Source organism: Callorhinus ursinus, unplaced genomic scaffold (assembly GCF_003265705.2).
Source record: "Callorhinus ursinus isolate GAN/ISIS: 27379988/994484 unplaced genomic scaffold, GSC_fseal_2.0 scaffold17, whole genome shotgun sequence".
In the NCBI taxonomy this organism is placed as follows: domain Eukaryota; kingdom Metazoa; phylum Chordata; class Mammalia; order Carnivora; family Otariidae; genus Callorhinus; species Callorhinus ursinus.
In genome coordinates, this window is record NW_027397079.1 from 17,283,637 (window position 1) to 17,311,157 (window position 27,521).

General features: G+C 39.8%; 1 protein-coding gene across 6 annotated transcripts; it reads left to right on the forward strand.

The window, feature by feature from the left end:
• The first annotated feature begins 4,835 nt into the window (after positions 1 to 4,835).
• Positions 4,836 to 23,052, forward strand: F11 (coagulation factor XI). Of its 6 annotated transcripts, none has more exons than XM_073902333.1 (16): positions 4,836 to 5,345; positions 6,165 to 6,220; positions 8,130 to 8,292; positions 9,565 to 9,671; positions 10,326 to 10,485; positions 11,683 to 11,792; positions 12,489 to 12,648; positions 14,776 to 14,885; positions 14,988 to 15,150; positions 15,240 to 15,346; positions 17,418 to 17,477; positions 18,870 to 19,038; positions 20,164 to 20,339; positions 20,952 to 21,047; positions 21,778 to 21,917; positions 22,344 to 23,052. In XM_073902333.1, exons 1-16 carry the CDS (start codon positions 5,314 to 5,316, stop codon positions 22,503 to 22,505), a joined length of 1,971 nt encoding a protein of 656 aa, XP_073758434.1. In that variant the 5' UTR covers positions 4,836 to 5,313; the 3' UTR covers positions 22,506 to 23,052. The 6 variants fall into 6 exon arrangements, with proteins under 6 accessions (XP_073758434.1, XP_073758436.1, XP_025741937.1 ...); XM_073902335.1 differs by having other exon boundaries at positions 12,627 to 12,648; XM_025886152.2 differs by lacking the exon at positions 17,418 to 17,477.
• The last annotated feature ends 4,469 nt before the right edge of the window (positions 23,053 to 27,521 follow it).

A 27,521-nucleotide genomic window follows, 5' to 3' on the forward strand; every position in this document is an offset into this window, starting at 1 on the left:
CCTGGGAGAATAATAGTACACCTTTTCATTTGGGCTTCTTACCTTGTTACCTGGTGTTGGCTCAAGGCCCTGGGGTCGGATATGCAGGAGAGGCCTGCGAGACATCACACAGCCTTCATGGAGGGCAAGGAATCTGCTCTGTGGGATGAGGGTAAGGGTGTCAGTGGATATTGGGCTCTGCAGTAGTAATTCAAGAAGCATCGTGTATAAGGTATTTCATAAATTCAGTCTTGTCAATTTATGGTGGTAGGGAGTAGCCCTGGGAAAAAAAGTTGACATAAATCCGCATAGAACACAAATTCCAAACTTGTCAGTGATTACTACAACTGATAACCAGCCTGTTGGATTCAGTTCAGTTAAACTGACTTCACATTTACAGAATTGACTGTTGACAAAATACTGTGCAAAATAAGTAGAAAAAATAGAAAAGTGAAGTTTCTAAACGATATTTTTTTCCTTCCACACTCAAAGACACAGTAAGTGGTAGGGCTAAAGCGGGAGGGGCTGAAGGAAAACCATGAGGTCTGGATTATTCACACTCCCCACACTAGGAAACTGAAGGCGGGAGAGTTTACTCCAGAAATGCGCTAGATTTTATAAAATGTGGCTGGGTTCCATGAAATAATTAAAAATAAATACAACTTCAACTTGCACTTTGGCATGCCATAAAGATGGTGGTCCTTGTTCTGTGTGGGTGTCATTTTATCTTTAAAGGGGGGGGGAAGTGGTTTGCTATGAGAATCTTTTATCTCTGGCTTTTAGTATTAATTTGAATGGGTCTTTGCACCGGACTTTGGAATGCTTGCTGGGCAAGCACTGGTCAGGGAATGACCTCATCTGGGCAAAACCGGGAGGAAGTTTTGAAATGTGGACTTCCCCTAGGATACGAACAATTATTTTCAAGTTGCTGGTCAGGGCCCGCCATCCTGGCATGGTCCCTGTTACTCATCATGTTTTCAAGTACAGAGGCGAACACGAAGAGCCTTGTGGGAGGAGAAATGTGCGAGAGGCTAAGAAGGCGAGGGGTTGGGATGACTTCACCCTCATGAAGCGGAGTGAGGAGGAGGGATGGGTCACTGACCGTGCCATCCAGGAGAGCGCGGTGGCAGCTCGGGGCCAGGAAGCTGGTGTGGCTCTTGCCGATGACAACAGCACATGCACACGGCAGACACACAGCACAGGTGCCCATCTAATCCAAGGTTAGCCCAGGGCTCCAACATCCATCTCGTTCCTCATCAAGGTGTGTGAGACCTCTAATTTAAATGGAAAACTTTTAATTATTGTTTATCTCTATCTCCTCACTAAATTGTGAGCAACTTTGAAGGTGGCTCGCTTACGTTCATATTGCATATAAGTGGGCATTCAGTGAATGTCTAATGAAGGAATGCATCTTTATTCTAAAGATGGGGAAGTGAAGCCCTGAAGAGGTACAAAGATTATCTCTAGGTCCACTGGCAAGGACAGAACCAGACTGAGCATGGCATTCATATATCCCAGATGGTGTCTCTAGCCCTGGTCGTGTTGCCTCATTGTATGAAAAGGATGAAAGGTGACAGGAGCATTTATAACCCTTATTTGTTATTTTCATTATCATCTAGAGCAGTGGCTCTCAACTGGGCACAACGCCACTCAGGAGCTATGTGGCAACGTCTAGAGAGAGACATTTTTGGTTGTCACACCTGGGCAAGGGGGGTACATCCGGTGGATAGAAGCCAGAGATGTTGGTAACCATCCTGCATGGCAGAGGACAGTCCCTCACCACAAAGAACGATCTGGTCCAAATATCAAGAATGGGAGTGTTGAGAAACCCGATTGACGGTCAGGCTTAACACCTTATAATGAAAAGGGGATATTCCAGGAACGTCAAGAATGGGATTGTAGGACATGGGAGGCAGTGCTCCTTTTCAAAGTAAATCTTGATGAGACGAGAATGAGAGGAGCTCCAAAAGCAAGCCGTCTGTGGCTGTGACTGAGAAGGGGGTCTCTACCTGCAATGTGTCTGTGTGGTTTCCTTTGTCCCAGACAGGAGATTTGAGGTCATCAGTGCTTCTAAATTTTGACTTGCACTTGGGTCTCTGTAGACTAAGTTCTAGATTCTTCCTAAGATTTTTGTCTAGTAATTCCCTGTTTCCATTAGCCTTCAAAAGCATTTTATTTCACTGGGTGGGATGGGGGGACTTTTACCTTTAAGGTAAAAGTAGTTGACATTGGAATTCTAAACTACAATGGCATTAGTTGGAAAAAGTCTTTAGAATACTTACTCTCAGTTTGAAAGGAAGGTCTATTGAATCTCAAAGAGTTTCTAAGCAAGTAAGACTCCTATTCTGCTTTTATTTGAATGGACAAAAATATTTTGGAATTTTTATATTATTTCAAAGGCTTTAGAGGTTTCACTAACTAGCTAAACCAAACTTAAGGAAGATATTATCTGGTTTCCCAATGAAGTATTGCTGTCATTAGAGTCTTTCTGTTTCTCTGAATGGGGTTGGAAGGTTATCATTATAGTCTTTTTATTGGAGCTTTAGGATAGAGATGGGGTTTCATGGAGTAAACAATACAGGGATGTAAGGACTTTATATAACTTCATGTATCAGTTTTCCATGAAAACCTGTCTTGGCATAAACTTGCCATTCTGTGTTTGAGCTTCATAAGAAGGAGCTCATCATAAATATGTGCTCTTTGTGTAGCTGGAATGTACTTAATTTTAAATGGGAAATTCAAGAAAGCAACTAAGGACTCTTTATGTCAAGACTGGTCACACAATCTTGGCAATAGATGAATTAAAACTATCTGAAGAACTGCCTTCTGGATAGAATGTCACACAGTCCTCGGCACTTTGCATAAAGCCCTCTTCTGAGTACAAATCCCCCTTACAATTTTCTGCCCTCTGCGACACAATGCTGGCTCTTCTCTTCTTTTCAAAAAGTCTCCCATGAGTTTATATGGGGCTAAGCTTCAAATCTACCTTACTTCACTAACTATACTCTCACTGTCTCCTTCAGTAAGTTCTCCTTTACGGGAGTTCCATTTCTGCAAATTTTGAAAGTGGCGTCCAGCGTTCCTAATCTTGGGTGGTCTTTCTTCACAGACACTAGGCCCCTGGAGACTAGGTATTCCACACTTTCATTCATTGAGAGCACATGTGAGTGGGAGGGGGGTAGGCAGAGGTAGAGGGAGAATCTTAAGCAGGTTCCTCATTCAGCATGGAACCCCACATAGGGCTCGATTTCACAGCCCTGTGATCCGAGCACTGGATGTTATACACAACTGATAAATTATTGAATACTACGTCTGAAACTAATGATGTACTATATGTTGGCTAATTGAATTTAAATGAAGAATTTAAAAAAAAAAGTTGCTCACTTAACCGACTGAGCCACCCAGGCACCCCAAAACACTTTCAGAAACTGTTCAGATAATGTCAACCTTGTTTTAATGGACATAAAAGGAGATTGTTTCTATCTCCAAATATTGAGAGGCTCAAAGTAACTGGTGGCATCTTCTATGTTCAGAAGATCATACTTATATCAGCACAGTGTCCCTGAACTAAGTATAACATTTCCTCTGATACCAATAACCTCAGCAAGATCTCAAATGGGGGCAGACCTGTAATTTTATTTCTTCTTTCATCTTCAGAACTTTTTTAAATTGTGACTCCATTTATAAATGTAAAATCTTATTTTGCTTCTCTATGGAAAATAGAAGTCTCTGAACCATAAAATTATCTTTCTCTTAAATTTATTTACTTATTTATTTATTTATCTTTTTGTGAAGGAACTAAAATTTATGTAACTCAGACATATTAAAAAGGGTGTTTTGTTTTTTTAAAGATTTTATTTATTTGACAGAAAGAGACACAGCGAGAGAGGGAACACAAGCAGGGGGAGCTAGAGAGGGAGAAGCAGGCTTCCCGCCGAGCAGGGAGCCAGATGCGGGGCTCGAACCCAGGACCCTGGGACCATGACCTGAGCCGAAGGCAGACGCTTAACGACTGAGCCACCCAGGCACCCTGGGTGTTTGGGTTTTTCTTTTTAAGATTTTATTTATTTATTTGACACAGAGAGCACAAGCGGGGGGGGGGGGTGACAGGCAGAGGGAGAGGGAGAAGCAGAATCCCCACTGTTCAGGGAGCCCCACGAGGGGCTCAATCCCAGGACCCCAAGACCATGACCTGAGTCAAAGGCACACACTTAACCTACTGAGCCACCCAGGCGCCCCCTAAAAAGGGTTTTTAAATTTTTTTCTACTTCTTTAGGCTCCCAGGAGATCACATAGAAATCCTTAGGTCTAGTTATTGTCTAATGTTATAAATGAGGAACCTGAAACTCAGAGAGCGAAAGCAACTTGGCCAAGGACGCACAGGTGGCTGGTTTACAGAGCAGAAAGATGGCTTCTGCTCAAGTTCCATGAATAGTAAACTCATGAATAGTAACAGAGGACATGACTCATCCACGGCTGCTATAGAGCTTTTAGCCCTTCTTTCAAGGTCAATGGGAAGGCGTTTAACAAATACAACCAGGTGAAACCCAAAAAAGTGTTTCACCAGCTTTCCTCTTTGTGAACTGCACCAGGTCCTATCACTAGGGGGCGCCCTCCGAGACAAAGAGAATTGATCTGTTATGTTTCCACAGCTTTTCCTGCAAAAGCTGGACACGTGAGTTCCTAGCCCTCCTTTTGTCTCAGTGCGCCAACATTTAAAGAAAAATACGGAAGTCCCATATTTTTCCGTTTTTCAAAGAAAAAAAATTAAGTTAGACTTTCAGTGTTTGTGAGTGGAATAAAAAAGAGCTTAGCTTCTTAGAACTAACTATATCAACGTAGGCCTCGGAAGAAGCTTCCCGCCTCCAACAGGTGAGGTTCCGTCCCACAGCTATACTGTGTATGTCAGTCCATCAGACCTTCCTTGTTTTCTTTGTAGACTGCGAGGCTCGGGTTCGGCTGTTTAATGATTAACAGCTGCTATTTGAACGTGTGGTTTAGTGAAACTTTGGAAATACTGATGTGAGTTTGCCCAACTGCTAAGGCACACAGGCAAATCCAAGTTCTCCAGCAATCTCTCTGTGTCATTTTTTGGAATACACAGTAAAATAAGACAAAAAGATTTTAATGTATTGAGAGAGCAAGCAACTCGACCAAGAGACATTTTTGATATGCCGAGATGTTAAGGGCTTTCCAGACATGCTCCGCAAAGAGGCAATGTTACATAACATTGGGAACCGGTAAAAGTAAATATTAAAGTGAACATTACCTGCACAAGCCCATTTAGAGGAGGATGAAGATTATTTGGGAAGAAGAAAAACACTCTTACTAAGAATGCTGCAAACAAGCAAACAAAATGTTTTCAGGTACGACTTCAAAAATTCTTATTTAAGATTTCTCTCAAGTAATTATTCCTTGAAGTACCTTTTCTACTATGGGAGCTTTAAAAATGTTTTTTTACAATAGAGAATGATTGATTTATTAAAATTTGTCTGACTTGACGTTTTAGAAGCTTTTATCTATAACCAATTTGAGAGAAGATGCAGAATGAAAGAAGACTAGTAACTTGTAATCAATGACAAGTGTTTTACAAATTAAAAAGATTTTCAAGATCAATATTAAAAAATAAGTTGATTTTTCTCACTGATAGTTGGTTTTTTATACAGCAGTTAATTCAGTGCTTTGTGGGGATAAGTACATTTATGGGTGACCAGGACGGTCTATGAATATATTTGCAGCAGAATTTTTAAAATGGGAAACTTCATAAGTAGAAAGTCATTTAGAGCTCTTCGATAGCTATATTGAGACTTCAGAGATGGAAAGAAAGGAAACAATTTGAAAGAGAACACAAAAGTGGAAAAATTGGTGTAGGGGAAGGGTCAGATGATGGCAATGAGAAATATCTGGTTAATGGTGACCTGCAGGCTTGGGGAAGCAGAGATGGGGGGGTGTAATCTCCCCTGTCAGTTCTGGGTTCTTCAGAACTAGGAGAGTGTTGAACACGACACATAACCATGCTGAGGAATGTCCTGGGATGTGGGGAAGGTAAAATTCATCATTATGATAAGAACCCTGTGAACGCTATGGAATTAACCATTCCCCTCCCTCCCTATTTTTTTGTAAACCCTGATGGCAGTAAACTAATTATAAATTGACATTTTATGTGCACATTTTTCTCTTTGTAGGATGATTTTATTATATCAAGTGGTACATTTCATTTTATTTGCCTCAGTTTGTGGTGGTAAGTAGAGCTTAATTTTAGGTATGAATTGGAAATAGCTTGGTTCCCTGATTTGAAGATTAGAAAACAAAAGGGCTTAAGCCCAGAGACGGAAATCACACCATCGTCCCATGCCATCTACTCCAGGGAAGGACATAATCATTTTATTTTTCACTTAAGGCTCTGTGGGTTTTCAAAACAGGGAAGGCAATTGAGGGGTAGGAATTGTTCATAATAGTAGTAGTCTATGTCTATATGTATGTCCATATCCACATCTGTATCTATATATCCAAATCCACATCACTCATTACTAGTTTGGTGGTAATTAGTACTTGCTTTGAGCCAAGAGGTGGGATTTGTGGACAGTGGGAGTATATTCAGTTGTAAATAAGACTTCATTAATGGGGCGGCTGCATTACAGCTCTGTTGGAAGCAACACAGAGCTTGGGGAGGGGAGGGCAGGTTTCTGTCAACCTCCAGGTCATTCTTGGGTAGCTGCCAATTTTGGAGAACATTATGTTATATGCAGAGGGTGTAGTTGGGTAATTTAGAAGGTGTATGTGGTGGGTTTTGAGCAGGGTCTGTGGCAGGGATCCTTGACTCCTTTTCCCCCATAAATCCATTTAGACCGTATTCTCAGAATAATGCCTTTAAAGGCATAAAGTAAAAATACACAGGATTACCAAGAAAATCAAGTATATTGCAATATAGTTAGTTAACATGTAAAAAAAAACCCAACTCTGATATAAAAATGCAGAATAATAATTACCACCAAACTAGTGATGAGTGATAATGATATTTTAAGATATCTGCAGGTAGTATTTTCTTTCTAAATCTGTAATTGTATTATGACAAAGTTGCAGATACAATGAACACTATGTCGGTTTGTTACTTACATTAATAATAGAAGGCTATGCCACATTTCTGTTAGAGGTTAATGAAAATAAAGTTGGAATTTTCCCCATCCAAGGCCATGGACCACCTAATATAAGCCTCTAGTGATAGTTTTCCCTGCTCTGTACCTACATTCTTTCCCATATATTTCGTATGTTGGTTGTTATTACAATAAGTATTTGAGTTATATTTTATCCTTCCCAAAGTATTTCAGTTTTATTATATCTGTATATATACATTTACATATATAGTATGCATATGTTAAATATGTATGAAAGATATTAAGAAGATCATGGGCTATGTAGTAGTACTTAATAGGAATATACCAAGATTAAAAGATTAAAAACTACAACCTTTTATTCAGTGACTTCAGTAATAATGATCCAAAGAGCCATAATCTGGAATATTAGATGTCTCTTCCTAGAAACAGGAAAAAAAAAAAATCTTATGCAATTTAGCTTTAAAAAGAAAAAAAAAAACCCCACAAACCTGTGTATGGTTTCAGTTAGAATGGGATTCAGTTATTTTTCTGAGAGTCTAAAGTTCCTGTTACTAAACTGGCCCATTTTCAATAGTGACGTGATACAGTATCTCCCATCCAGGGCCGTCAAACACTATTGAAAAATGATCACTCTGGATCCTTTGTTTCGTATAAACATGGAGTTTCAACAAGCAAGCAGTAGGGAAAGGAAAAAGCAGGTGGCCCTTTCCAGACTTGAATGTGACCCTAAAGAACATCTTTTGCCAGTAAAGCTCTGTGCAATTATTCAGTTACCCACAAAGCACCCGCGTCCCCAAGACAATCCCCCATCAGCACAATTCCATGGAGGCAAATGTGCCATTTTGTGATCTCCTTTTCTGTCTGAGGCTGCTCACCCAATAAACTAACATGAAAGTGTTGATTGTTCTGATTTCCAAGTTCAGGCATGTTTTCTTTTAAGTAGACCTATTCTGGCTTGCCTTTGTGAAATTATTATCTAATTAGACCATGTGCAACTAAAATCCAAAATAAGGCATGCCATGTATTATATCACAGACTGTGTAACTGAGCTGTTGACAGACACCTGCTTCCAAGGAGGAGACATCACTACCTTTTTCACGCCAAGTGCCAGGTACTGCCAGGTCATCTGCACCCACCACCCACGCTGTTTGCTCTTCACCTTCATGGCTGAATCGTCATCTCAAGATCCTACCAAATGGTAAATGTTTGCATTTCTCTGTAGAGGAAATAGTTTTTACGTGAGGATTTCTTACCAATGAATATTCATCTACCATTTTATAAAATGTAAAGGTCAACAGTTGGAAAACATATTGTCCTTCAGTTGAAATATGAAATATTACAGAAAAAAAAGATGGTGTTTAGACAGGTCAGGGAGGAGCAGACATGCCCATCCGTGTGGACTTTCCAACTTCTCTGTGGTCTAGATTTTAACAGTACACTTTCTCTCTTATTTCTCTCCACTTTTATGCCTCTCAATCATTTTGTTCTTTGCTTTTTGATTGATTATTTATATTGGATATTATTGGGACTGGTGCTTTTCCCTCAATTATTTTATTAGGAAATAAATGTTTATAAAGGTAGTTTCAAAGAATAGTACAGTGATCCCCTGACACCACTAAGACTTTTGCCATTTCTTTCCTATCATGTATCTGATCTGTTTAACCATTTGAATTAATTTGAAGACATTGTAATACTTCACCCCTAAATATTTCAGCATACATTTTCCTACACAAAAAGCATACAATTTAAACAAGAATTCCTTTATAGTATCTCAGTTGTCCCCCAAATATAATTTATAGCCATTAACCAGAATCCTCCAGATTCACAAGTTGCATTTAGTGGTTTTGTGTCTGTAGCTATATTTTTAAAATTTGAGGGCATTCCGTCACCACTTTTGTTTCCATGTTGAACTTGAAAATTCAGTAACAAAGTTTTACTACAGAATTAAGTTATCAACATCTTTGTGTATTATGGCTGCATTCATAGATATATTTACATAGTACCCAGAACTTAGAAAATTACTATTCTAGAATCTACAGCAGGGCTTGGCAGACTCTTTCTTGACAAGGCAGGGAATAAAGAGTTTAGGCTTTACAGGTCCAGAGGCAAAATCAAGAATATTACTTAAGTACTTATATAACCATTTAAAATGTAACCATTTAAAAATATAGAAACCATTCTCAGCTCATGGGCCATACAAAACAGGTAGAGGGTTGTTTGACCGACAGGTCATAGTTCATCCCCTCCCATTTCCAGGTAGTAGGGAATACTGTATGTGATCTTTTAAGTGTAGGGATATTAGAACGAGAAACAACCTCGGTTTGGCTAAGAAAATATTTGTTTTGGCGAGAGGTAGAGCAGTTTGTTTCTTTCTCTTTGACTTCTTGTGTGCTGGCTCTTAAGATCCATTATTTTAAAACAGAAGTTCTCATGCAGTAATGTTATTTATTTATTTAAAAAAATAAAACAGGTTTACTTGTATCCTGAAAGACAGTGTAACAGAAACACTGCCAAGGGTGAATATGACAGGAGCCATTTCTGGATATTCTTTCAAGCAATGCTCACACCAAATAAGTGGTAAGATGTCTTATTAAAATTCATAAATACTAGTTACTATGATACGTATAGTTACATCACACAGGGCTTTATAACTATAAAACAAAACCCTGCTGTATGGTCATAGAATCTCCAAATGAAGTGCCTTCAGTGTAGACTAAAAACTAAGTATGCATGTTGCCTCCCACCACCCCATTCATTAAAATTTACGTCATTGAACGACACGTCTTACTACATTAGTCCTCATCATTCATTTATTGCCTTTCTCTTTCCCAGCTTAAAGTTTTTATATAAAAGTCCTTATTAAACATATTACTTCAAGTCAAAAGAGCACCTGTAAAGTTTGAGATGACACTTGTCTTAATAGTGAAAAGATTCTTGAATAGGTTCGTGAATCAGTCAAGGGGTTAAGGAGACCAGGGAGGCCAGGGCAGAAAACTGAAACAGGAATTTACAAGTCTATATTGTTGCAATATAAGAAGGACATTGGCATCCTTTTGCTGCTTCCACCTGTGAGCAGAAATTAAGCAGATTAAGATGAAAACAAAGGATTTCTGAAGAACAGTGGCTGTAGGTGTCGAAAGAATAAGTCAGGAGGGACAGTTGCTAAGGTAGTGTTATTTCAGTTGCCCCTGGAGTCTGGAAGATCGCCATATTTTCTGCTTTTGTTTCCAGCTTGCAACAAAAATGTGTATGTGGGCCTGGACATGAAGGGCATGAACTATAATGGCTCGGTCGCCAGGAACGTTCAGGAATGCCAAGAGAGATGCACAAATGATGTGCACTGTCACTTTTTCACATACGCAACAAGCCAGTTTCCAAGCGCAGAGCATCGGTGAGTGAGCCATAGGCTGAGCCCAAGGACAGTAAGTAGATCGTTACATTATCTGATAGAAAACAGAATTTCTCTTCAGCCTGATGCCAAAATTCATTTTTAGCCCCTAAACGACATTTCTATAATAAGTACGGTGCTGATAAGTTTTCTTCACAGAAAATGCATTTAAAGCCCAACTTGGATGCATTTCCTTTATGGTAAGGAGTCTGTCCTTTACTGACATTGTTACATAAAAAAAAAATGCCTAACCCATCTCCTAGCTAATTTAAAAAGTGATACATTTCTTAATTGGCAGTTTTGAGACAGTTACAGTTGGTCTGGCTGTGCCATTCCTGGCCTAAAGGATTATAGAATCAAAAGGAAAAACCTTCTCAGACCTCTCTAAATCAAAGTTCCTGCCCCATACTGAATTTTGAAATATTCCAGAGATAAATGGGTAGGATATAAAAATGACCTGATCTCTAATGATTAATCTGTGTTCTCCTTTTTTAAAAAGTTTAGGGGAAAATGGCACTGACTTTTATATTTAGAAATATTTGCGAAGTTTTAGAGTTGTATAGTAAATTATACTTATCTAGAATCACAAAGAGAGAGAGAGAGAGAGAGAGAAATAAGTTCAAATGACTAGTATTTGGATTTACCTTTGGATTTTAACATTCCACTGTCCACATTCACAACAAGGACGTGAGTGCAAAGCAAATAAAGCAATAGAGATTTATTTCAAAAACACCAATGATAAAACAGAATCTTCAAATTAATTAGCAAACTTTTATGGTTTGTGTTTAGCTTAGTTCATACTAAATCTTTTTACATTTTTTACATCTAAGACTTAACACAGCATGGACAGCAAGCCAGGAACTTGGGAGGTGCTGGGCATTATAAAAAAGTTAAACTGCTCACATTGAGAAGGGCTTGAGAATTCATTGCTTCCTAACTGCCACTCTTCAGACCACCATCCCTGCAAAGCTGGCATTTGAGTGATGAAAAATAAAGTTGACACAATTCACAGGCCCACCAAGTCCTGGCAGAGCAAGGACTCAAGTCCAGCTGTCCAGCTCTCACATCCATGCTTTTCAGAGCGATCCTTTAGCTGTAATGCCCAGGCAGTGTCTAAATTGGAATTTCTTATCAACTTATGTTTTTTTCCTACTTGTATTTGGAAGAGTAAAACGTTTTTCCATTTTTGTTTTTATTCAGTAACGTTTGTCTATTGAAGTACACCCAAATGGGGACACCAACCAGAATAACGAAGCTCAGTTCAGTGGTGTCTGGATTTTCACTGAAATCCTGTGCGCTTTCTAATCTGGGTAACTATTATGTACTTAGTGAGGTGGTTTAGCCATTAAATAGTAAGTGCTGATGATATGTCTGATGGGCCTAACTTAGGATCCCCGTATGTGCTCACTGATGAAGTGGACCAAATGATCTTTTACCTTCTTCATGTGAAAAAATTCATTATGTCCTATATAATTAGAGCTATGTTTGAATTTAGAATAATCACATTTCCTAATTTAAAAGAAAATTTTAAAGATCTTGAGATAAACAAACTTTTAAAAAATTGTTATTATTTATTTCTTTAGAGCAATTTTAGGTTTGCTGCAAAATTGAGGGGAAAGTATATATGTCCCATACACCCCTGCCCCCACACACACGCAGACTCCCTCATTATCAACATCCCCCAGCAGAGTGGTACATTCGTTACAGTTGATTAACGTACACGGACACATCCTAATCCCCTCACGTCCACAGTTCACATTCTCATTCACTCTTGGTGTTGTATATTCTATGGGTTTAGACAAATGTATCATGACATTTGTCCGATGTCATTACAGTATCGTACAGAGAATTTCCACAGCCCTAAAATTCCTCTGTGCTCAGCTTATCATCCCTCCTTCACCCCCCCCAACCAACTTTTCATATGGCATTTACAAATACGATGACGGGGATTTTACTGGTTATGTTGGTGAACTGATTTCTTAAGCATGGTTTCTTCTGTTGTGCAGCTTGTATTAGGGACATTTTCCGTAGTACAGTGTTTGCAGACAGTAACATTGACAGTGTCATGGCCCCAGATGCCTTTGTCTGTCGCCGCATTTGTACTCACCATCCCAGTTGTTTGTTTTTTACCTTCTTTTCTCAAGAATGGCCAAAGGAATCTGAAAGGTAAGGAGTTAAGATTAATGTGCTATTTTTTAAAACAACTGCTCAAAATCCATGGTTAACAATTCTGAGCTACTACACATTTGATCTGAATATCTGCATTGGGTAGATCAAAGTTGCAAAGAAGAATTCCTAGCTTCTCCCTCTTTCCAATCCCCACTTAATGGCCACACATCCCAGGTTAGCAAGGACTCTTGTTTTCTTCAGCTGGGGGAGGTCCCTGCCTTCAGCAAAGGGAGAGTTGCCTAGTTCTGAACAGAATGAAGAAAATATGGATGGCCATTAAGAGGCAACTTAGTTCAGTGCCCACTTTGAGATCGTTCAACCTGGAGCAGAACGAGTGGGAATTTCAGCGAAATGTCAAATCCAAAGTGAAGTGGAAATGAAGGCCTGTATTAATGGAATTGGGGGTAATTGTGGAGGGAGGTTTGAGAATCGAGATGCTGTTTCCCTACTGATGGGTATTAACACAGGAGACCATAATAAAGCCTAGGAAATTTCTTTGGTCATTAAAGGGATATCTGTTGGGGTTGCTGCCCTCATTAATAAGACTCACGAAAAACAAAACAAAACAAAAAACCAAAAACCTTAAGATTAAGTCTGCTTCAAAAATCTAGGTTCTCTATATTATCTGAATCAGAATTCTCAGAATCCTTGGTATTTTCTTGACTTAGCTGCCCATGTGGGGAGTGTGTCCCCAAGAGCAGTCCAGCCAGCGTAAGCCCTCAAGTTCCTTGTCCATCAAGCAAGTATGGTTTTCCATTGAGTGACTTTCAGAAGTACTAAGTCTGTCACATGAAAATATATCTGTTGCTTTCATTTACTCAACAACATAATTTATTTGGTGCCTACTGTATGCAAGGCACTGTTCTAAACACAACTGATACCATTAGTGAACTAAATAGATAAAAACCCTGCCCTACTTGGACCAGAGTGGAAGTGACAGAGAAGTAATCAGATTGGGATCTATTGTCCATGTAGGGCCAATAAGATTTGCTGATGAATTTGACGTCAGCTCTGGAGGAAAGAAAGTCAGTGATAGCTCTGAGACTTTGGGCCCAGGGAACTGAATGGATGAAGAAGCCGGTGGTGGGGGTGCAGATTTCATGAGGAGCAGATTTCAAGAGAGAAGAGATGCCTACTAGACATCCAGAGAGAAGTGTTGAATTGGCCAATGGAAAGAGAAATCTGGAACTAAGAAGAGAGGTTTATGTTCTAGATCTGTGTTCGGGTGTCACCAGCATACAGCTGGTAATTAAACCGACTGAAACTGGGTGAGACCATCAGAGGAACAGATGCAGTCAGAGAAGAAAGGTTCAAAGATTGAGCCTTGGGACATGATAAATGTCACAAATTAGAAAGATGGCTTTGTACTGTTGGGTTAATCACTCTTCTTTTTCTTTTTTATTCCTTTTACAAAATTCCTAATCAATGCCTTTAAGAGAAGTAACATATTGGATCCTCGATACAGGGTGAGAGAGGGAGATGGATGCTACAAGCCAAGACTAGGCTTTTTAAATTTAAATTAATTAAAATTAAATAGAACTATATATTCATTTCTTCTGCTGTATTGGCCACGTTCCAAGTGCTCACTAGTGGCTATTGACTCGGATGGCACAGATATGGACTATTTCGATCATTGCAGAAAATTCTGTTGGACAGCACTGCTCTAGACTGTGATTTGGGGCTAATTAGGAGAAGTTCCTTCCTTCCAGGAAGATGCAGTCTGTGTTGGCTTTCATTTATCCCTGTCTAAGCCAGGAATTAATCGGCCATCCAGAGTCATCCAGCTACTCTGGATGGCAGATTTCTCTGTAGCATGAAAATTATGGAATCTTTGAGATGGGCTAGGAGTGTTGAAAGAATGCAGGTAAAGAAGGAAAATGCTAGGAACACTGACAATAGAACCAGCTCAGAAAATTTTTATGGAGGCAAGTGGCTTGGTTTTGAAGATTTGTCTACCACAAATCACGGGGTCTGACTCAGTGATTTATGAAGAGTACTTGGAAAATGAGAAAATTTTCACTGTTCAATACCAACATGAATTGCCTTTTATATGTGCTATAAAAATAGTTCTTTGATATGTCTTACATGATATATTTACGTTACCTCCTTTTTTTTTACGCTTAGAAATCTTTGTCTCCTGAAAACATCTGAAAGTGGATTACCAAGTACACGCATTAAGAAGAACAAAGCTCTTTCTGGTTTTAGTCTGCAAAACTGCAGGCACAGTGTCCCAGGTAAACAGCAAAAGCGCTTTCTTCTGATCGAGCTTAGCAAACCTGAGGTTGACGAGCGCTAAGGTTTTGTGTCTCATATCTGATCTGTGGTTTGCTGCCTAGTGTTCTGTCACTCCTCATTTTACCATGACACCGATTTCTTGGGAGAAGAATTGGACATTGTTGATGCGAAAGGGCATGAAGCCTGTCAGAAAATGTGTACCGATACCATCCGCTGCCAATTTTTTACCTATTCCCCATCTCCAGAATCTTGCAACGGAGGGAAGTAAGACCTATGACGTGTTACATAGATGCTCCTGTCCCATCTTTTTGAGGGGTGCCTTGTGCTTATAATATTTTGTTTCCAACCTGCAGGGGTAAATGTTACTTAAAACTTTCTTCAAATGGATCGCCAACTAAAATACTTCATGGGAGAGGAGGTATCTCTGGATATACATTAAGGTTATGTAAAATGGATAACGGTGAGTTTAACGTTACCTGAGGAAAAAAAAATACATCTGAAGGAGTTGTTCTTTTTTATTTTTTTTAAAAGATTTTATTTATTTATTTGAGAGAGAGAGAATGAGAGATAGAGAGCACGAGGGGGAAGGGGGTCAGAGGGAGAAGCAGACTCCCCGCCGAGCAGGGAGCTCGATGTGGGACTCAATCCCGGGACTCCAGGATCATGACCTGAGCCGAAGGCAGTCGCTTAACCAACTGAACCACCCAGGCGCCCTGAAGGAGTTGTTCTATACCAAATACATCATGACAGAGAGAGTCGATAATAGCCACAAAGGGGAAAAAATTAGTACAATAATGAACTTAGATGCAATTTTCTGTTATTTTTGCTCCTGTCACCCAGGCTGACCATGTTTTAGAGGTGAATATTGAGCCTTAACTAAACTCTGCATTGCCTAGTATTAAATGAATGTGTTTTAATTTAACACATTTATACAGCTGGTATTTCATGGTGAGACTCAGGTTTAGCCAACACTTTGATGTTTGATTCTTGTTATGAAGGCCAATGATCTTATTATCCTTTAAAACTGAATATCAACCAGGATTTTGGTTAGTCAGATCATTCATTTTCTGTCCATTGGCCACTACTTGACCTTTAATTGAAACATAAATAGTTATCATATGTTTGAAAAATTATGCATTTATTCAAGAAATAAAGTAGCTCCTTTTCAAGGGCCTTCATTCTTTCAGATTGCCTCCAAGTGTTCTGCATATCTATGATTACTGGCAAAAATTTACAGTAAAACCATGTTTAGTAATAACAATGAGTGTGGTAGGGTAGAAAGGAAATTGTCCACATTAAAGAAGACCTATAATAACATAAAAATCATAACGGAAATCAGATCAGCAGGGGCCAATTCCAGTGGCTAATTTCTGAGCATAGTAGCAAGGGCTGGTTTGTAGGCAAACAGAATGATCTAAGGAACAGAATCCCCAACAGGGAAGAATATACCACACTGCTCCCTCAGTTACCCGTTATGACTTCAGTACTTACTGATTTACATAAAACTACATTTTAGACCTTTATTGCTTAATGCCCAGTACTATAAAACACTACAAATTTAAGATTCAACTGAGATTTAGTGAATAAAAAGAAATGATGATTATACTTTGTAATAACTTTCAAAGTATAAAAATCTTTTGCATCAGAACCATTTCTCTATGAGAAGGTGAGTAAATCCTTAACTTCCGAGAACTTGTTTCATGGCATATACAATATCGTGTCCAATGCTAACATCCTAACTAGGAAACCATGCCTTTCTGGAGTGTAGAGGGATCTAGTGGGAATCTTCGGATGGCCCAAGCTCCTTTAAAAAGCCAGCCAATGAAGTTGTATCTCAAATATTCTCTGTTTTCCTCACAATACATTGACCTGAGACAGAAGGAACATTTACGATAATTCTGTCATCTTAGTTCTGCTAAGCACTAGAAGGGACACTTGGCACTTGGCAGATTTTGTTGGTGGTGATGTTGATATAGTTTCTAAAGTGGGAATCAGCACTTATACCTTAAATTGCAGAATCCATTCCCCACCCTCCTTCTTTCATTATCTTCTTCTCTGATGAATGTATGGATTCTGGTCTGTGAAGGCTACAGAATATATCACGTGGAAACTGATAGCTGAAGCAGAAAATACAAGGTAAAAGGACATCCTATGACTTTTTAGGGCACCTTCTGAAACTAGATAATTAGATTTTCCTGCACTATACTAGATAAAATAATACCCTAGTGGGAGGGGATATCTACCTGAGATATTTATCATGTCTTATACTGTCATTGGTCTTCATAACTTTTTGAAGATACAGAGCAATTGCCATCAAAAGAAATGTTTCCTGACACAAAATCTAACGCTAAACACATATATCCAGCATTTTGTTTAAACTGAGAGACCAAAGAGAATGAACAAGACCTATTATTTATCCCTAAGAAAGTCTTTCTTGTTTGTAACATATTTTAGTTACTGCTTACCTATTAATTGTCCTAAACTTTGCCTTTCCTTTCTTGTAAATCATAACGGCTTCCCTGTTATTCCAGAATCTAGTCAAAATCTTCAAAATGTTTCTCTGAAGCCTATCTCACCCCATCTACTCTCAGGTGAGAACTCTTCTCTCAGCATCCCAGCCTGTTTAAGCTTTCACAAGCACATCAAGCGTGTTCCTGCCTCCGCGTGTTACCAACTAGAATTTTCTCTAAGACTTGTTTTCCTGACCTCTCCTTCTGTTTGAAGTCTGCCCCAGGATTATACATCCATTTTCTGGTTGAGGAAAGAACGGCCTAGAGAGGTTGTTTTACACCTACAAAGCCAGGGAACGGACCATCTAGGACTTGGCTTTTGACTAGTGATTCTTTTGCTAATTTCACACTCCTCCTTTAGCTAAGGCCACGAAGCTTCCCTGATCCTCTGGGCCTTATTGTTCTGAGTGTGTTCTGGGTGTAGCATGTTGACATCACCGGGGAGCTTACTAGAAAGAGTTTCAGGTCTCACCCCATACTGAATCAGAATCAGCATGGGTGATTAAATAAAGTAAAAATAAATAGGTGATAAAAATAAAGTAGGTAGAAATAAAATAGGTGATAAAATAAAGTAAAAATAAAAGATAACCCGGTGATCCATACCCACATTTAAATACGAGAATTGCTCTAGAAAACTGTTGTCTATGCACACCTCATCCCCACTCTCCCTAGGTTACTGGGCCAGATTTAGCCAAGGCTCCCATCAGGAGGGTGGATGCTCATGTTTGGCATCCCAGGAAGTAGAAGTAGACTAGACTGTTCTGCCCAGGGCAGCTAAGACAGGAAGAAACAGAGGGGTAAATCAGAATCAAAGTCCTTGGAAAGTATCAAGGGTTGAACCTAGAGAACCTCAAACTGTCAACAAGGCCAAAAGGCAGAAGCAGTTCACAAACAGAAGAGCAGCCCAGGTCTGGATGGAACCCAGCTGGAGCAGGAGAGACTGGGACCAAAGGTCAGCCTGAGGGGAAGATGATGGGGGGAATTGGATAGATGCTGTCAACTCAGTGGAAGGTGCTCACTTTTCTTTATAATAGCATTCTCAAACTTCAGCAGGGCTGATTGAAATTCAGATTACTAGGCTCCGCTGTCCAAGTTTCTGATCTGTTAGGTCTGAGGGAAGCTCAAGAGGTTGCATTTCTAACAAATTCCCAGGTGATGTGATAGGTCCAAGGGCCACACTTGATAACTACTGCTTTGAAAGAACCATCAGGGTTATCATGTGAGGGAAGATAAGACTGCATGCAATACCGGATGAGACTTTCTTTGGGGGCATGTAATTACAAGGTGCCTTAGTCATTCCATTTTCCTGTGCATGCTTTTCTTGCCAGCTTGATTATAAAATTTCTTCAAGTCAGGGTCATTATAAAATATGGAATCCAGGGAAGGTTTTCTCCTCTTTGTGCCTGAAGGAACATAACTACTGATGGAAAAGGAAGATTTAGGAAGCTACTCATTGCAGCCCTTCTGTTGCAGAGTGTACAACCAAAATCAAGCCCAGAATTGTTGGAGGAACAGCATCTGTTCCTGGTGAGTGGCCATGGCAGATAACTTTGCATATCACGTCACCCACCCAGAGACACCTATGTGGAGGCTCCATCATTGGAAACCAGTGGATACTAACAGCTGCTCACTGTTTCGACGAGTCAGTACAATTCCTGTTTTTATTAGTCCCCAGACTCACACATATATTAAATCTATCATTAGCATTTTAATAAATACTTTAAAAATGTAAATTATCCTATTTGCTAAATTAAATTTCTAGAGTGAAGGAAAAAAAAAGGCAAAAGGGAAGAACCACTTATGGTCTACCAGCATCAGATTAGGTGCAGGAACATGATGGCATAGTATTTCACTTTCCCATTTAAATGCATACACACGCCCAGGAGTGTCCTTGCTATTTCCCACCAGTGCATATCTTCTATGCATTGTCTCGGGCCTTGGGTCCAGAACTAAACACAAGGAGAATTTCCCCTTCTCTAAATCTAATATTCTCTCTCTCCTCCGCTTCTTCTTCCCTCTCTTCTCTCTCCCCCTTCCTCTCTCTCTTTCTCTCTCCCTGTGTTTCCAAATACAGAAGGAAGAGTTCATTAAAATCCTCAAATTGGATTCCCTGCTTAGGTCAATTTCAATATTGGCCAGACCTAAAAGCTCCATTGGGAGAGTATATGTATCCCAGGGAATTTTAGTTGGCCAAACTTGCTCTTTGCACTTCAGTATTCTCTGAATTTCCAGACACGGTATTGTGTGTTTGTTTTTGTTTTTCATCAGTATGTAGCTAACTCACATTATAACTCACAGATATGTTTGAAGTCAATAGTCTCCTTTCCCCTTTTTTTTTTTTTAACCTTTTCCATATGGGAAAATGTAGTACCAGAAAATCCAAGTGAATTTCTCAGGATCACAGGTAATAATGCTAGGGTTGAGACTAGAACCTGGAACTCTTCATGAGAGGGAGATCAAGAAAGAGAATGAGAGAGAGAGAGAGAGAGAATGTGTGTGTGCATGTGTGTGTGTGTGTGTGTGTGTACGTCTTGGGCGGAAAGAGCCTTCATTCATTTTTGTGTTTAATATATACTAACCCAGAGCTTTTTACAGGAGGAATATGTGAGTGAAAAATCTTAGCATGAAATCACTCCTTTCCCTCAAAAAGCCCACCACCTGTAGAAAACATTAGTAATATGTATGTAGGTAATTAGCAATATAGCTCAAATATTTGGGAATTATTTGGTAATGGGAATTTCTTTTGCTCTTATTGTTTATTCCTTAGGGTAGAGTCACCTAAAATCTTGCGTGTCTATAGTGGCATTTTAAACCAGTCAGAAATTAAAAAGAACACATCTTTCTTTGGGGTTCAAGAAATAATAATTCATGATCAATATGAAGTGGCAGAAAGCGGGTATGATATTGCCTTGTTGAAACTGGAAACTGCAATAAATTACACAGGTATGTTGAAATTAGTCATTCAACATGAGTACCTTCAATGAGTACCTAGATGTAATGTTTAACACCTCCAGATTCATGGCCTGAACCCAGCAATCGCAAGGTGGTTTGATCATGAAAGAGAGAGGGTCTGCAAAGCTAGTCTTTTAGTCTGTTAAGACTGGCACTCTTTCCTGATTATTAAAAAAATAAAAAATAAAAAAAATCTTACTGTGGGGTGTGGGTGAAGAGCTAAGTTTTCTGCAGGCTTTCTCAGATGCACCAAATGACATAACTCTATAATATACTGGAATATTAAAGATGATTTATATCTCTTAGGGACTAAAGAATTGCAGATCAGAACAAGTAAGCACTTTCTACAGGGTCACAGACCTACTTAGAGAGATAGAGCTCATGGGGAGGCCTGTGCCTTGATTCCCCCTCATTCCCTCACCCACCTAGTGTGTGATGGATAATGCCGAACATGAGGAATGAAAATGAATGGCAATGAGGCAAAACCCAAATATAATAAATAGAGAACACACTATATGATAAAAAGCGAAAGAAGAGAGTCTCTCCTGGGAGACAAGATATATTTTGATTCTGATGACTAAACTATGATTTTTTAAAATTTAGATGCTCAGAGACCCATATGTCTACCTTCCAAAGGAGATAGAAATGTAATATATACTGATTGCTGGGTGACTGGATGGGGGTACCAAAAGTTAAGAGGTAAGAAATGATGTTTCTCAGTGTGCTCCATCCTAAAGGTAAAGAACATAGCTCAGTTTTACCCTTTTCTGCTGTATCAAGGCATACAGCTAAAATACGAGTAAAATAATCACATCCTTCAACTACAGAAAGCATGTTAATAAAAATGAAAAGGCAGGGCGCCTGGGTGGCTCAGTCAGTTAAGCGTCTGCCTTCAGCTCAGGTCATGGTCCCAGGGTCCTGGGATCGAGCCCCGCATCGGGCTCCCTGCTCCGCGGGGAATCTGCTTCTCCCTCTCCCTCTGCTTGCTGCTCCCCCTGCTTGTGCTCTCTCTCTCTCTCAAATAAATAAATAAATACATAAATAAAACCTTAAAAAAAATGAAAAGGCAAAATTACCCAAGTGAGGAGGATCCCATAACTGTTTGATTGGAAATTTTAAATATGACAACCTCTTTAAAGACTAATTATTTTTGATGAAGTTCAGTGTGAAACTTTGCACTTTCCATGAAATATCCTGGACTGTTATCCAGTTGTTTTCTCTGGCCAGTAATTCCAGTTAGAGGCATACTTAGTTTTGAACTTAATGTTAACAAACAATCTCTTCTCCATACTTTGTAATTATAAAAGTTTAATGAGGTAAACCTCATATTTTTTCTAGATTTTTATGTAAGTATGACTTTGATTTTAAATTCAGATCTTTATATTATATATATGATTATTCCATTAACAAGCCAAAAATTTTTTTTCAGGCAAAATACAAAATACTCTCCAGAAAGCTAACATACCCTTGGTGACAACTGAAGAATGCCAGATAAGATACAGAAGGCATAAAATAAGCAGTAAGATGATCTGTGCAGGCTATAAAGAAGGAGGGAAGGATGCTTGTAAGGTAAGAGTGTTTTCAACTAGTTGAGTATATTCACATTAGAATGTTTAGTGCATTTTTTTTTTTTTGAGAGAGAGCGAGAGAGAACATGCGCACAAGTGGGGGAGGGGCAGCAGGAGGAGAGAATCCCAAGCAGGCTCCACACATGGAGCCTGTTGCGGGGATTGATCTCATGACCCTGTGATCATGACCTGAGCTGAAATCAAGAGTTGAACTCTTAACTGACTGAGCCACCGAGGCTCCCCAGAAAGTTTAATGCATTTAAAAAGCAGTCTTCTGGGAGCCATGGTATATTTGTTTTACTTACACTGAAGTTTATTAAAGAGCCAAGAACAAAATTTTAGGCAAAATCACTCTGAGGAACATGTATTTAAGATGAGAAGCATCTGAACTCATCTGTGCACCTTTTCTTTCCCCTCCCCATCACAGGGAGACTCAGGGGGCCCCCTGTCCTGTAAGCACAACGAGGTCTGGCATTTGGTGGGCATCACCAGCTGGGGAGAAGGCTGCGGTCAGAGGGAACGGCCAGGGGTTTACACCAACGTGGTTAAGTATGTGGACTGGATTTTGGAGAAAACTCAAGCAGTGTGAGAGTCCCCAGATGCTATTTGACACCCTGAAAGGCAAATCAGATTATTTCTGGGAGGAGGGTTTGGATTGCCCTGAAGACAGACGCTGGGCTGCCATTTTCCTCCACAGGTTATGGTACTGAGACAGTAACGCATTGAAGGGGGTTGGTATTTGTGAGAATGTGCCAAAAGAAACAAATGGTCATTTTCAAAATTTCCATTCTATGATAATCTTAGTTTGTTTTCAGCATACAGTCTCTTGCTTTTTGATCACACGTTACTGAGCCAAAGAAATACTATACGGTGATAGTTTTTAAGATTCAAGAATCAAGTTGTGGTACCAGAGGCTCCGGTAGAACTACCAAAAGCAACCACCGTAAAAAGATTCGTGAAGCGAGAAATGGGAGCTAGACAAAACGGGACAAGGACAGTCACCCTCAGTTTGCAAGAATCTGTATTTTGCCTACATGGACATCTTTCTTTTGTGAAAGAAGAACTTGACTGGCTTCAATGGTCGGTTTTTAGAATAATCAGGAATTTTTGTGATTTCAATTTTTTTTTTTTGAGAGGGAGAGAGAGAGAGGTAGGCGGGGGGAGGGGCGGAGGGGGGAGAGAGAGAGAATCTTAAGCAGGCTCCATGCTCAGCACAGAGCCTGACACAGGGTTTGATCCCACGACCCTGAGATCATGACCTGAGCCGACATCAAGAGTTGGACGCTCAAGCAACAAAGCCCCCCAGGCGCCCCTGTCATTTCAATTTTTAATGTGTTTTCAAATTAGTTTGGGTAGACACAAGCCATGAGTGAGTGTGAATGTAGACTCTAGAATATCTATATGGGAAAGGATTGAAGGCTGTAATTCACCTGAAAGGGATATCTTATGGGAAGAATCTTAAAGTTGTACTTGCCTAGAAAACTATTGGTGCAGAGATTGTATATTTATTCGGTGTAGTTCTGGGTAAGGGAAGCTGATCGAGGTGAGGGGAGCAAGGTAGAGCCTTCCCAAGACAATCTGCCACTGTGAGTGTGAGTTTACAAATCTACATTCATGGTAATAAAGGGACTGGACAGAAATCGATACAAAGTACATCCAGACTACAGGGAAATAATTTGAGAACAAGTGGATGGCTATCATAGAGGCTTCATTATCTTCAAAGCAGCTCCCTGTATGCTCAGTGTTGGGGTTTTCCCTTCAGTGCGAGTATTTGCCTGGTTATTGTTTCTGATGTGGTGTAATAACTAGAATGTGCATTCTCTCCACTGCAGTTTTCAACATGTGTCCACAACTTTACATCTCATCCGGTATGAAAAATACTTAGCACACTGAACTATGAGGACACAGTGGTAAGCAAGTAGCTATGTCCCTACCTTCACGGAGCCCCAGTCTAGTTAGCATGAACAACAAAAATAAAACAAGTACACAAGTATGAAACTTCAACGAGGGGGATGCACAGGGCGCACTGACAGGAGAGAGGAAGAAGAGCATTTGGGGCAGGTTCAGAAATTGGGATAAAAATGAGTTTGGCTGAGGAAGGCAAACAAAAAACAAAAGCAAGCAGAACCCCAAATCAAAAAGACCGAGATGGTCTAAAGGGACCAGATCCAAAACGCTTATGGAGTCAAACAAGACTGAGACCGAGACTTGAGCACCGTTAAAATTACCAAACAGCAGTAATAACTTTTTTTATTATCTGCTTATTACCTTAGTAGTCTTGATGGAACACTTCACATTAAAAAAAAAAACTGTTGGGATATAATTCCTCATAGATAGAGATCTTTCCTCTCTATTCCCCATTTTTGCCTTTTTCGTTGTTCAAAAGGAGACGGAGGGGCATGAAAGGTGGAGGAGACCATGTGTTACTGATCCATTTCTGAATAAATGTTCTTTAAAAGAGGGAAGAGAGGAAGATCTTTCTGGAAAGTCTTTCCTGACAAATATTTGAGAAAAACATACACGTTAGTTTTGTCATACTTAACATTGTATATTATCTTAATTTTTGAACAGTATGTATATCCCCATGATTCAGAAATGAAAACACTGGGAGAAGGTATAAAATATATCTTATACCCATAATGAGAAGGTTCCCTGATTCACACCAAAAAGATTGCACACCCTAACACTGTTTAGCACTGTTCTCTTTTTCATGCTCTGCCTTGGAAATATTCCTGATTGGTACACAATGGGCTTCCTCAGTCTGTTTTTTATAAAAGTATGGTATTCCGTGTGGGGATGCCAAACACCAGCCGCCTACTGATGGACACCTAAGTGGTTTTCAATTTTTTTCATTCATTCATATCTAGTAAATGTGTAGCATATATTCCAGAAGTAGAATTGCTGAGAACAAAACAAAAAGAGCAAATGCATTTGTAATTTTGATAAATATAATCCAATTTCTCTTCAAAAGCCTGTGGCAATTTTCTCTCCCATTAGCAATAGAAGAGAGGGTCACACTTTGGCTCCCTTTATGACATCAAACTTGGGAATTTTTGACATCTGATAGTTGGAAAAAGGCATCTCAACGTAGTTTTTTGTAGTTTTCTTAATATAAATGACACTAAACATCACATGTATAAGGTCACCAACTTATTAACAGCTTTTTATTTAAATATTAGTAGTTACCATGTAGACAAAAATAGAGTATGATCCTTGCAGCCTTATAAACATGGTAAGAATTCTTGCAAGAAAGAAAGAAAAACACTTCCAGAGCTTATCTTGTTCACACTGGACAGTAGCTCAGTATTGTAAAAATATTGGTTGGCTATCCTTCTTCTTGCATGTTCCAGACATAAATTTGGGGTGGAAGATTTGTGTGCATCCAGTGATGTAGCCTATCCTCCTTGCCCTGGGAATGAGTCTGTGGCTAAGCAGGTCTAGGTAGCTGGCACATGGCCTCCCCCAGCTACTGTGATTGGCTCAGAGATGTCAGTCTGAGCAACTTTTAAGACTTTGTCAAGGGAATGGCTTTCTCCTCCTCCTCCATGTGAATGAAGAAGCACTCATCTTGGTTGTGGCACCAGCAGTTTTGAGAAGCCAGCCCAGGGCCCACCGAGACATACAGAATGCCCGAAGCCTGAACGAACTCTGGGCTTCCTTGTTTCATAGCAATAAATCCCTTTTCGTGTTTAAGGCAGTTCAAATTGGGTTTTCTATTACTTGCAGCTGAAACACTGGGATGCACTGGGACTTAGTGACCTAAAGTATTATTACCCTGATTCAATTAAATTTAACCTACATATATTAGGCACTTATAACTGTACTATTCGGCAGGACATAGTTTATGTTTTCTTCTGATTTTAAAAGTTCTATTTTCTTGAATAATTTTGGTTGGGACTCTTTACAGAGCCATCTCTCTCTGTCTATGAGATGAGTGGCGCTCCAGGGCAGTGAGTAATGAGGCCACACACGGCCACACCTAGTGCGAGCCTCATAGGCCGGCACCCTGGGCACTGGTAGGTTGCCATTATCACAGATTCTAAGAAGCGAACCCGAACTTTGGAATGAGAATCATATACAGTATTAAGGCATTTAAGAAAGACTTTGTAAACAACACATTTTGTATTATGTATGTTACACTTAGGGCCCTACCTGTTGTCCAACCTCATTAAAGAATCAGGGTACCTGATCCATTTTGATGAAGAGACCTCTTTCCCTCTGGTCCTGTTCAGTCCCTCTTCTCTCTTCATCCTCTGGGTTCTACATTGTGCTAACGTTCCTTTGTCCTGTGCTTTTCCACACCTTACACCGATCTGGGTTAGAACGGGCTTTTCACTTTCCTTGCGGGAGAGGATTTCCACATTCTGGTTGACAGTGACTTGAAGGTCCCCTTCAGAGAATTCACCAACCACACCGATGTTCCAGTAGCAGTTACTGGTGGTTGTGTGTTGTCACAGTAGGTTTCTCTGTCCGTGTGCCTTTCTACATGACTTTTGCCATTTCCAAGGCCATTCCAGAGGAATGTACGCGTGTGTGTGTGTGTGTGTGTGTGTGTGTGTGTGTGTGTGTGTGTGTGAGAGAGAGAGAGAGAGAGAGAGAGAAAGTGAGAATGAAATGAATATTTAACACCTCAGCTTCACCTCCTCTCTGGGTCTCAATGCTTCCTCATCTTCATATGTGGTTTTTGTTTTAGGGCTTCTGTAACAAGTTTATTCTCTCACAGTTATGAAGACTAGAAGTCTGAAATCGAGGTGTCAGCAGGGCCTCACTTCCTCTGAGGCCACCAGGGGAGGGTCCTTCCTTGCCTCTTCCAGCCACTAGTGGCCCCAGCTGTTCCCTCGCTTCGGGCTGCCTCCCTCTGACCTCTGTCTTTTGTCCCCACATGGCCTCCTTCCCTGTGTCTCTTCCCCTCTTCTTGTAAGGATGCCAGTCATATTGGATTAAGAGCCCCAACTTCCTGTGTAGAGTATATACTGCAAATATTATATCATTTACTGTCATTATCCATTTAACCCAAATGTTCAGAGAAGAGACTATATTCAAATGACTCGTACAGTAACTGGCACAAAACATATCCAATAAATGACTTCCCTCCCTTTTGCCCTTGGGATATCAGGTAATTTTGTGACAAATGTAATACTATATGGTGGGATTTCCAGATGAAGATTGTAATTGTGCATGTGTGTGTTTGTTTTACCTAAAAAGATGTCAACTTTTATCTACTGAGGCAGTTCTCCCACTTCACCCAACACCCCCCAGAAAGTTGTGCAAACTTTGTAACCAAAGGAACTTTCCAAGGACACTGTGCTGTGCATGGGCAGGAATTTCTAAATTTGGTGAGGATCTGTAGGTAATATCAATGCTTGGATAGTGTCAAAAGAACAGCCAGGGCGGCACTCGTGACCTTGGTCGGAAAGACACCTTAACAAAGTATACAAAATATGAAACCTTTTTTCATTCCATGGAAAACAGTATCAACCACAAAGTAGGGGGTATTTTCTGACAAGTCTCTGCTGCTACTACTTAAAATAATTATCCCCATTATAAGAATACTGGTAAAGCAGTGAAGAGAAATCAAGGCCAGAAGTTCCTTTCTCAGGAGTAT

Coding starts and splice junctions, on each gene's coding strand:
- F11 (XM_073902333.1), top strand. CDS start 5,314: ATGCTGCAAACAAGCAAACAAAATGTTTTCAG. Junction 15,151..15,239: donor GAATCTTGCAACGGAGGGAA/GTAAGACCTATG, acceptor TCCAACCTGCAG/GGGTAAATGTTACTTAAAAC. Junction 17,478..18,869: donor CTCACCCCATCTACTCTCAG/GTGAGAACTCTT, acceptor CTTCTGTTGCAG/AGTGTACAACCAAAATCAAG.